Source organism: Morus notabilis, unplaced genomic scaffold, assembly GCF_000414095.1.
Source record: "Morus notabilis unplaced genomic scaffold, ASM41409v2 Scaffold877, whole genome shotgun sequence".
NCBI lineage: Eukaryota > Viridiplantae > Streptophyta > Magnoliopsida > Rosales > Moraceae > Morus > Morus notabilis.
This window is the reverse complement of record NW_010362737.1, coordinates 212,123-223,503: the sequence shown is the minus strand read 5'-3', so window position 1 is coordinate 223,503 and position 11,381 is coordinate 212,123. Positions and strand designations below refer to the sequence as shown.

Genomic DNA, 11,381 nt, shown 5'->3' with positions numbered 1-11,381 from the left:
CAAAAAGAGAGCCACTTTTTCTATGCAAAAACTCTCCTATAAATCTCACTTATCAAATCCACCTAAATCTCATCTTCTTCTTCTTTTACATCCACCCTTCTACACTCAAAACATCTCCTAAACCAATCTCTTATATTGTAGAGTTCAGTTAGTTTACTTGCTTTTTTTTTTCTGTTTTTTTTTTGCCCCCATTTTGTTGAGAAAGTGTTTAGCTAAAGTCCCTCAGACTAAGTCAAGGGCAATTTTTAAACATTTTATTTGTCATCCTTCTTCTGATAACTTTTTTTTTCTTCACTCCATTTAATTAATGATCATGGAAGCTTTGTTACTGAATTCTTCCTCCTTTGCTCCGAGTAGACTCGCAAGAGTGTCCGAAAAGTGTGATCAGAGCTTTCGCCTTTGGAGGAAGAAGAGTACTCTTGTGCATTGCCAAGGAGGTGGTAATGCTATAAAGACTAGTAGTAATAGTAGTAGTGGATTCTCTTCTATTTTGACAACAAGAAAAGACTTGGACAAAGGAAACTTGGTTTTGTCTCCTAATGGAAAAAGCCAAGCTGAGAATAATATTGCAGTCAAAGATTTGGTGCCTTTTGGTGGATCACAATCACAATCTACCGCTTCAGTGGAAATGCATGATGGTATTGGAATTCTACACTTTCTTAGAGGGAAAAGCTTTTTTGTAACTGGTGCAACTGGGTTTCTAGCAAAAGGTACATTTGATTCGTTTTTCACCCATTTTTGTGTATTTTTTGTTGAAGACAATCTAAGAGTCTTTTTCTTTTTTTCCTTGTGTTGGAACATATGCAGTTCTTATTGAAAAGATGTTGAGGACAACGCCTGATGTAGGAAAGATATATCTTTTGATCAAGGCCAAGAACAAGGAGGCTGCAATGGGAAGGCTAAAAAATGAAGTATGTTTCTTTCTTTTTCTTTTTTTTTTTCCCGGTACACTGTTGTGTTTACAAAGTTTATTTGGTCATAAATTTGTTTGTGTGAATGTATTCTTGGTGCACTTTTAGATCATAAACACAGAGCTTTTCAAGCGTCTCCAGCAAACTTATGGAAAATCTTATCAAGCTTTCATGTTGAGCAAACTAGTCCCTGTGGTGGGAAATGTCTGCGAATCTGATCTCGGACTCGACGATGCCTTAGCCGGAACAATTGCGAAAGAAGTTGACGTCATTGTGAATTCTGCAGCCAACACAACATTTGACGAAAGGTCAAGGCTTTTTCTTTCTTCCTATGGTTTATCTGAAAATGCAAAAAAGATTTCAATGTCAAATGAGTCTAGGTAGAAGAACTTTTTTTTTTTTTTTTTTTTTTTTTCAGATATGATGTTGCTCTGAGTATAAACACAAAAGGGCCTTGTCACCTTATGAACTTTTCAAAGAAATGTAAGAAACTCAAGCTCTTCCTCCAAGTATCAACAGGTATGTAGAAAAGAAAAGGGTGAAAACTAGAGGACTTTTATGTATTGGCAGTTTTCAAAAAAGTAAATGAGAAATAATATGCTTTGTCTTGTCATACGCAGCTTATGTGAATGGACAAAGACAAGGAAGGATTATGGAGAAGCCCTTCCGTATAGGAGAAACCATAGCAGGCGAAAAGTTCATTTCCGAAACCCCGCCAGGACGGCTACCTATGCTCGATGTCAAAAACGAAATGAAATTGGCTTGGACTTCAAAGGAAGCTTTTGAAAACAATGCCATGACTCAGAAGATGAAAGAGTTGGGTCTACAGAGGTAATGGATTTATCTTCTTCCACTGATATCTGATTGACAATTATAAGGCCATGAAAATTGGATATATGTATGTATGTATGTATATATATATTTATGTATATATGTATGTATGTATATTTTCAGGGCACAACAATATGGATGGCAAGATACTTATGTGTTCACAAAGGCCATGGGAGAAATGATGATTGATAGTATGAGGGGAGATGTGCCTGTGGTCATAATCAGACCAAGTGTTATTGAAAGTACATGCAAAGAGCCCTTCCCTGGTTGGATGGAAGGAAATAGGTATTTTTCAAAAGCAGTTAGAACATTTGAAATGCATTTTCCTTTGCATAACAAGAGCTTAATATGATCTCTCTCTCTCTCTTTCTCTCTACAGGATGATGGATCCAATAATTTTGTACTATGGTAAAGGCCAGCTGACAGGTTTTCTAGTGGACCCAAATGGTGTACTTGATGTGGTAATTAACTAAAATTCTTATATTTTTCACAGAACCCTTTTTCTATAATTATAACACAAGTTCAGTTCATTTTACTAATTTGGCAATCCTGTGAAGGAAAGGAACTACCCTTCAAAAGATTCTGAAATATTCTGAAATTTACCTAAGAAAATTATGGTATAGACAAATGTGACACATAATTATATAACATATTTTGCAATGCATAGGAACAGTTATGTGAACCCATTTTTTATATTTTTTATTTTATTTTAGTTGTTCTACTGAGTAGCCGCTTCTCTTAACATGACAATTGGCAGGTCCCAGCTGACATGGTTGTTAATGCAACCTTGGCAGCCATGGCAAAGCATGGATTGTCTCAGAAACCGGATATCAATGTTTACCAGATTGCCTCTTCAGTTGTGAATCCACTAGTCTTTCAAGACCTTGCCAGACTGCTATATCAACACTATAACTCCTCACCATGTGTGGACCCCAGTGGTAAGCCAATCCATGTTCCTTCCATGAAGCTTTTTCGCTCAATGGACGATTTCTCCGAGCACCTTTGGAGAGATACTGCTCAGCGAAACGGGCTAACATCAATGGCTTCATCGAACATGAAGCTGTCTCAGAAACTCGAGGTCATTTGTAGAAAATCAGTGGAGCAGGCCAAGCACTTGGCTAATATTTATGAGCCATACACTTTCTATGGTGGCAGGTAAGCCGGTTGTCTCTCACTCTCACATAAAATGAAAATCTTGCTGATCTTATGTTACAGATAGAACAAAATGTGCCTTCTAAAAGGGTCCATTTAGTTGCAGTATTAATAGCCTCAAATCTTACAATGCATATGACACTTCATGAAATGCTTGGGGAGGGAACAAAAAGGCTAAGTCCGACATTGTACAAATTTTTGGAGTTGCTTAGAACAGTGTTTTTCAGTGTTAGTTAGTGCCTGACATCACTACTCAAAATTTGCGAGACCTAAAAAGCAACGGTGCCCAACATCACCAATGCCCTTTATTTATTTTTGGCTACAATTTTTTTTTTTTTTAGTTTATTATTGGATACCATTGGTCACGTATGATTGTTTCTTTGCATCACCTACTTGGACGTTAAGAGAGTTTAACAGATCTAGAACTATAATTTCGATGAATCTATTCTGGTTCAGGTTTGATAACAGCAACACTCAAATATTGATGGAAAGCATGTCCGAGGAAGAGAAGAGAAAGTTCGGATTTGATGTGGAGAACATTGATTGGACAGATTACATAACAAATGTTCATATTCCTGGTCTTCGGAGGCATGTCATGAAGGGCAGAGGGATGCCAAGCTAGCTTTGTCTCTTCCATCTTCCTTCCTTTGAAACATCACATATCAAGTCCTGCAACTAACTGTAATAGGTGTAATAAGTGAAATGTTGCTCTTTTTTTTTCCTCATATTTGCCCTTCCTTTCTTCTTCACACCTATAAAGGTAGAGAAAGGCCAAAAAGTGGTGGCCTTTCCATAAGTGGTGTAATCTATATCTCATCAAACTTCTATGTTTTTCGGCTTTTTTCAGTTCTGTGAATATTCAAATCAGTTCTCTGCTTCTAAGAATCCAGTGTTGTTCCCACTTCAGAGGATATATAAAAGTGATGCACAAGCATGCATGTTTTACCGGTTCATTTGCAATCCTTAGAAATAAAGAGTCCAAAAAGATGAAAAAAAAGGAGAGCGAGATTTAGGCAAGAGCTTAAAAAAAAAGTTACAATTGCCATGTACAAGGAATTTGAATGTGGACAATGTCAATGAAAAGTCTAAAGCATAAAATTCATTTAAGGAGAATTCTTAGAAGAAATCTACATGAAATGGATCAGAGGTCATTTTTCCAAAAGATAATGTCTCACATTGAGAATTGAATAACGGGTTAAGGTTTTTTATTTTTAACAATAAAAAGAGTATTTCAAGAATTAAAAAAAAAAAGTATTTCAAGAATAACAGAATGCCATGTCAAAATTGTTGTAATATAATTACAACAATTCTTATGACAAGCCAATGAAGAGTTGACATTTGGCAGGGTTTTTATGACAAGTGGATGCCACGTGGCTATTTGTGTTGGAGGGAAAAATACTTGTAATTCAAGTTCTTATAAATAGGTTCTGGTCATGTATCTCTCAATTTCTAAGGATAAGCTTTTTCTTTTCCGGTTTTGAGTGAGAGAACAAAGGGTTAAGACTTATCTGATTTTCTGCTTTTACTTCATTCATTCCAAATCGTTTCTCTCTCTCTAGCCAAACACCAGAAACCACAGAAAGACAGTATTCTTTTACTTCCTTGCTCTCCAAGAAACATAAAGAATCTTTGTTCTTGTTGTGACAACGTCAATGGACACTAGAGAACATACTTTACCAAAGGGATTTAGATTTTCCCCTACTGATGAAGAGCTTATTACATTTTACTTGATGAGGAAAATCTTGAATCGGCCACAGCTCTCGAAAGCCGTCAAAGAAGTAGAGCTATATCAGCATACTCCTGAGGATCTTGAAAGTTAGTCTTTTTTACATCTCTGTTTCTTTTTTTTTTTTATAGGATTATTATCATATCAAGGTATCTTTATTTTCCTTTTTGAGTTTTCATGCATAGTTTAGTACGTATTCCACATAACGACTTATATATAATTGTGTGTTTGATACAACAAAGTTTTTATATTTAGTATATTAGAAAGGGAAAGGGAAAATTTCATTTTAGTATTTTGTGTTATATGATGTGTTCGTGATAATTTCATTCAGGTATCTCAGAGGTTTTAAGAAATAGTTTTTTGGTACCCCGAGATAGTTTTTGGGATGTGAAAATGTCAATTTTACCCTTATCATTAATTAGTTTGTAACATCCGGTTAAATTAATTGAGATTAATTAATCAAATCTAGTAGTTAGTGTTAATTTGAGATTAGTGAAAGATTCTCAGTTATAATTATCATATAAATGACCATTTTTCTTTAAAAATAATTCTTTTGAAATTGACACTCCTGTCCCTCGAACAATTTTAAGTGTTGGTAGCCAATTTTTTAAAATAAGAATAATAAATCAATCCATACTCTATTTAAATTAGACTTTGTTTCCCCCATTTTCTCTCCAACTCTCTCTCTCTCTCCCACGTTTACTCTCTCTCTCCACGCCGGCCACCTACCACCTGTGAGATTGCGATGTCGTTTCGCGACACCACCCACACCGTCAGAAAGCTCTCGACGAGCTGGACTCGTTGACATGCTGCACGACCTCCATCTCCGTCGGAAACAGCCGCAATCACCGGCGAAATGTCCGAAAACTACCGGAAATTCTTGCCGTCGTAACTTTCCTGTCTGACCTCCAATCGGCTATGGACTCAGCTTGAAGAGACAAAGAAAACCCATCCTTTTTCACAGCTCGATTCTGGCAGGGGCACCACCGTCCATGGTGGTCAGAGTTCCCGCCACCGCCGTCGCCGTTCACCTCCTTCCCAGCCGCTGTTTTTGACACTGCCAGTGTCAATGGACTCAGAAAAGAACGCTGAGCAAAACCCCTATGACAATTTCATGGTCCCGCCACCGTTTGCATGAAAACGGAGCCGCCGCTGCCATCCGAGGAGATAAGGGGTGGTTCCGATGATCCAATCGTTGGATCATCGCGATTTTGGTGTCCAAATGCTCAGAGGATCATGGGTAATGAAAGCCCTCAACCAATTGAGATTCCATAGTCGGATAATTAGGATCAAAGTCACCGGTTTTTACCGGCATTTTTGGGTAGATAAGGGCCGAATTGGGTGAGATTGACGGCACCATTGAACTCAGAATGGTTGATTTAGGGGGATAGGACCCAAGTCCGCCACGAAAATATGCTCCGGCAACCTCCGCCGCCGGTGGCTGAATTCTGGCACGTCTTAGTTCTTGAGGTTCCCGACGTCTGATCGAAGATTTAAGACCATATCCTGACTCGTTTCGACATGCTGAATGCAACGGTGACCTCCGTTTATGCCAATTTGACTCCATTGAAATGTCTACCAAACTGTGCACGCAAATCGAGACAAATTGAGCTAAGGTTCAGAGCGAGTTGTGGAGCTTCAAGAATAAATGGTTGGACAACATGAAGTTATCCGTAGATTAAATTTCCAAGAGGTAAGATATTCTTGTTCATATCTTTGTTAGCCTTACTTTAAATGATTTGACTGATGAAAATGTTTTAGAACAAAACATGTTGAAAGAAAATGATTTTAAAGAATAACATGAATAATGCTATTAATTTTTCAATGATTTTTAGAAATGAGATTTTTTAAAAGTATCATTTCTTAAAATGAAATATTTTAAGAAATGATAAAACGCAGTGTAGCCTTAGAGATCGGGATATGGGAATCGTATCCTTGAGGGCTGGACCCTAAACCCGTACGGATCCACTTCTTGCTCAGTGGTGTTATGGCTCTGCACATTTTCATTATACAAACATTTTGTCACTTCTTGCTCAGTGGTGTTATGGCCCTGCACATTTTCATTATTCAGACATTTTACCACTTCTTGCTCAGTGGTGTTATGGTTCTGCATAATTTCATTATACATATATTTTGCTACTACTACGTGAGTATTTTCTTTTTTTTTTCAAAAAAAAGACGATCAGTTACGGGTTATGTCTTTGGACCGTGAGTACCTTTATTTACTATTTTTTATAAAATTATATCCTATTGGGCTATGGTGTTATGTTTTATGTTACTAGACTGTGGTTGATGTCACTATTTATTTTGTTTATATTCATGTATGTTAAACCTATGGGAATTCCTGACATGATACCATGGGCGAAGTTTTGAACTGATTTGGTTAGAAATTCCACCACTTTTCTTGAAATTAAATTTCTCCTAAATAACGGGGATTGTTTGGAAATACCTGGATATTTTAGATTTGAAATTTAAATTTTGCACAGTTATTTGCTAATCATTTTCTTAAACAGGTTTAAATTTCTAAACAAGTCTGCACGTCACTAACCCCTGTTTGGGGGTGTGACAAGACTGTGGTTGATGTCACCATTTACTTTGTTTGTATTCATGCATGCTAAACCTGTGAGAATTTCTGACATGATACTAGGGGCGAGGTTTTGAACTGGTTTGGTTAGAAATTTCACCACTTTTCTTGAAATTAAATTTCTCCTAAATAGCGGGGTTTGTTTGAAAATACCTGAATGTTTTGGATTTAAAATTTAAATTTTACATTGTTATTTGCTAATCACTTTCTTAAACAAGTTTAAATTTTTAAACAAGCATCCACGTTACTAACTCTTATTTGGAGGCGTGACATAGTTAGAAACTAAAATTTTTTAAACATATTTTAAAAAATGTTTTAAATATATTAAAATTGAGAGTTTTTAGTTTTTTTATTTTATGGTTTTTTAAAATATTTTAATATGGTTTTTAAAAAAAATCTAAATAAATTAAGTATAGCGTATAAATGATATTTTAAGTCTTAAAAAACTGCTCTAAAGTATCAAAAAACTATTACCTAAAAAGTCAAGGTATCTGTATAAAATTATTAAAAACACATAGTACTAGACATATATTTCGATATAACACATGATATTAAAATGAAATATTTTGAAAAGAGACATTAAATAAGACTTGTACTTTTTGCATGTATAATGAAATTATGCGGTGATTAATCATTGGTTAACTTTAGAATATAACTACTGCTAAGTGGTTCTAAATATTGGATTCAAAATAAGGACGTATTGTAGTACAATTCTAATTTACGATTTGACTTAAAAAAAAAGTTTCTGACAGTGAAGAAATATTATAATTTTGTATACGAACCGAGATTCAAAAAATGTTAGCTATAGTATTGATCAATAATCATAAAAAAAGTGATAATTTTCATGCACTAGTTGGTAAACATTGGTACATGAATAAATAAATGATATTCTTTCTATATTATATATATATATTATATACACAGAGAACTATGGAACTCGCAAAGAAAGTGAGATGTTTTGTTTTTTTTTTTGTTTTTTTTGTTTTTTTTTTTCAGTAGAAGAACGCTCAATGGAAATCGTGCCAGCCGCACCACAGCTAATGGGGGATTTACCAAAACAATACCCATAGAAAATGCCAATCAAGAAATAATCGGGTACAAGATGTTACTTAACTACTTTCTTGCCAAAGACAACATGACAAACTGGCTAATGTACGAATACATGACTTCTTCCGGCTCCCAGAAGGTATTTATGTCACATGAAAATTTATTTATTTTAAATGTTTAATGATCATTAGTTGGTTTAAGTGGTTGGGTGCGTGAGTGCGTGCGTGGTGAAAATCAGGGTTCGAAGTTTCATTTCTTGTGTAAATTAAGTGGGAATTGGTAACCATAGGACAGTTTGTTAGGGCATGTTCTTTTATCTAAAAAACTCAAAAAAAGACAACTCAAGTTTCAACTTTATTCAAGTTTACGTTCTTTTAAGTTTTAACTTTATTCAATTTTATTCAACTTTATTCAAGTTCTAACTTCACCTTAAATTATAACTCAAATTCAACTCAAAAACTACACTCAAGTTACACTCCAAAAGAACAACCCCTTAGTTATTTGTTCAAACAAAACTAGTTTAATTACACTATTTTGTTCAAGTTATGGTAATTAACATTTTTTATTTCTCTTCACAGATGGATGAATTTGTCTTGTGTAAAGTCTATGCTAAGAAAAAGAATGAAGAAAAGCTGCAATTAATCCAATGAACAACTGGGCAAAAATTTCGAGCCACAAGGCTTACGTATCAAATCGATGGCGTTGGAGTTCATGAACAAAGGGTTGAGCCACAAGCACATAACATTCCAACTCAAGCTCATCTTCAACCCGCACAATCCAGAAGAACCCGTTGGTGAGATTCCTACTGAAGATGATTTTGCACAAGAATTGGAGGCATTGCTACAACACTTACCAGCACAACTACAGGGATCTGCTTAGTTTCGGGGGTGTTTTTGGTATTTTACATTGTTTAGGCCTTGTGGGAATAATGCTCGATAAGCATATATATGATGTTAAAAAAAAAAAAAAAAAAAAAAAAAAAAAAACTGTTGCTATTTAAACAAATAAAGTAATTTTTTCACTATGCATATTTATATATATATATATATTTCTTTTTGAGAAATTTTTTCATTTTATATATTTATATGTAAGAAACATATTTCATAGATATTATTAATTATTTATGTGTATGAGAGGATACTGTTTAAGAATAATAATTTAAATTGTCTGTTACAAATACAACACGTAGCGGCACAATTATAAGGATCTACTTAGTTTTGGGGGGTATTTTACATCGTATTGGTTTGCTTGAATCCTCGATGTATATATACAAGGGACTTATATGGCAACTTTCTTCTACAGAGAGAGACAAAAAGATTGACAGGGGCATTTTTGAGTGGATCAATCGTAGCATGTACTTCTTGTGGGCATAGTGATATTCTGCATTATCAACAAGTTGACGTAGTTCTTACATTTGAGTGTAACCTACAAAAATTCTGTGTGTCTATCCTATTTATTTTTGTTCTTCTTCTTGTTTTCAACTTATTTTTCTCAAAATGGAAGAAATTAGGTCATTATATTCTTAACATAATTCTATTTTTTTATAATTATTAAGTTTTAAAAGTTGTAAAAGTAAATTTTTATTTTTAAAATAATTAGAAAATATAAAAACTGCATTGATGACATAGAACAAGTAAATATTTCAACGAGTTAAAATTCTCATATGTTATATTTAGTGAGAAATTTGTCACAAAGTATAGAATATGTAAAATTTAATACAACAAATAACATTTAATTTGAGAGTTATTTTATTCAAATATTAAATTTGTAATTGACTTAATCATAACATTGTATTGGAGATGTTCTAAATGAGTGATCGAAATAATTTGGCTTTCATTAACCCTTCAATACTGCGTCAGAGACGAAATGTAAAACCCGAATATGTTTCCCCAGTCGCGTCTAGTATTTTCAATGCGGGACATGTTTCTAGACCATCTCAGGTATAAGAAAGTGGATTCGATTCAAAGTTGTAAGATAAGTTGTAGGCTTTGGCTTAACGATTTTTGTTTTCTTGGAAGTCAAAGTTACATAACTAAGGTTATAATACTGCCAAGTCATGTCCTATATATCGCTGCTTATGTTTGAATCATATGATGATGAGAATTTTAGGAAAACGTGAAAAAGGGTATGTAAAAGTGCAAACGTGGTTTCTAGAGTGTTGTGCGAAAATTCTAAACAATTTCAACCCGAACTGATCAGTCAATCGTATAAAACCATATATTCATTATTTCTAGCCTTTGTTTGATTAATTAAGAATTAACTTTTTGTTCTTGCATAATGCTTTTGTTTAAATATTGGACAGATTCGGCGTCGTGGTCTGTCACACAATAACAGCAGCGTAGGAGCTTCCGCTAACTTTACAACTTTGAATAGTATGGTTCCATATTACCCTGAGACAATTCCTCCATGAATCAGCCAGCACCCAACCCTATCAGGTACATCTTTTAAGTATTTAGAATCTGTTAGATTTCATATACTCAAACTTAAATAATTAATTTTACTATAATATTTTCTTTTTATAAAAAATTTATAATTTTAAATGTTAAAATTAATAATCATAGTTTAAATATACATTCTAAATATACCCTTAGAAACTCTTTATATCAATCAGGCCCACTTATAATGGTAGAATAATCTTGTCTTTCATCCACTTTTGGTATTGACTTGCATCTAAATATCATTGGCAGAACCGTGCCCTCAAGCCCAGACACGTTCACCAGCAGGACATTAGGGATGTGTCTAAATTCACAAGAAAGGAATCTTGTGCGTGAAAGAAACATTTGGGTCTCGTTCACTTCGCAGATTCAAATTTTTAATTTGAGCTGAGATTTGATATATTCTGAGAGCTTTTTACTGTAGCAGAAAAGTTAGATGTGACATTTTTTAAAAGTTTGAGCTGAGATTTGATATATTCTGAGAGCTTTTTACTGTAGCAGAAAAATTAGATGTGACATTTTTTAAAAGTTTTTTACTGTAAAAACTTAAAACTAAAAACTCGAATCGGTGAAATGAACGATGCTTTGATTTAACAAGAAACTCAGTTACTAGTTCAGCTTTAGCTGTGGCTGGGGAAACTTGTTCTCTCCCACACAATGATCCTTCCGAACGTCGAGCTATCATCAAAGCAAGT

At 34.4% G+C, this 11,381-nt stretch overlaps 1 protein-coding gene across 1 annotated transcript; it reads left to right on the top strand.

Annotated features, from left to right (window-relative positions):
- The first annotated feature begins 313 nt into the window (after positions 1-313).
- LOC21390734 (fatty acyl-CoA reductase 2) lies at positions 314-3,516 on the top strand. The gene is made up of 10 exons (XM_024168633.1): positions 314-593; positions 624-710; positions 808-911; positions 1,020-1,219; positions 1,330-1,430; positions 1,532-1,742; positions 1,866-2,027; positions 2,122-2,203; positions 2,500-2,897; positions 3,351-3,516. The coding sequence occupies exons 1-10, from the start codon at positions 314-316 to the stop codon at positions 3,514-3,516; spliced, it is 1,791 nt and encodes a 596-aa protein (XP_024024401.1).
- The last annotated feature ends 7,865 nt before the right edge of the window (positions 3,517-11,381 follow it).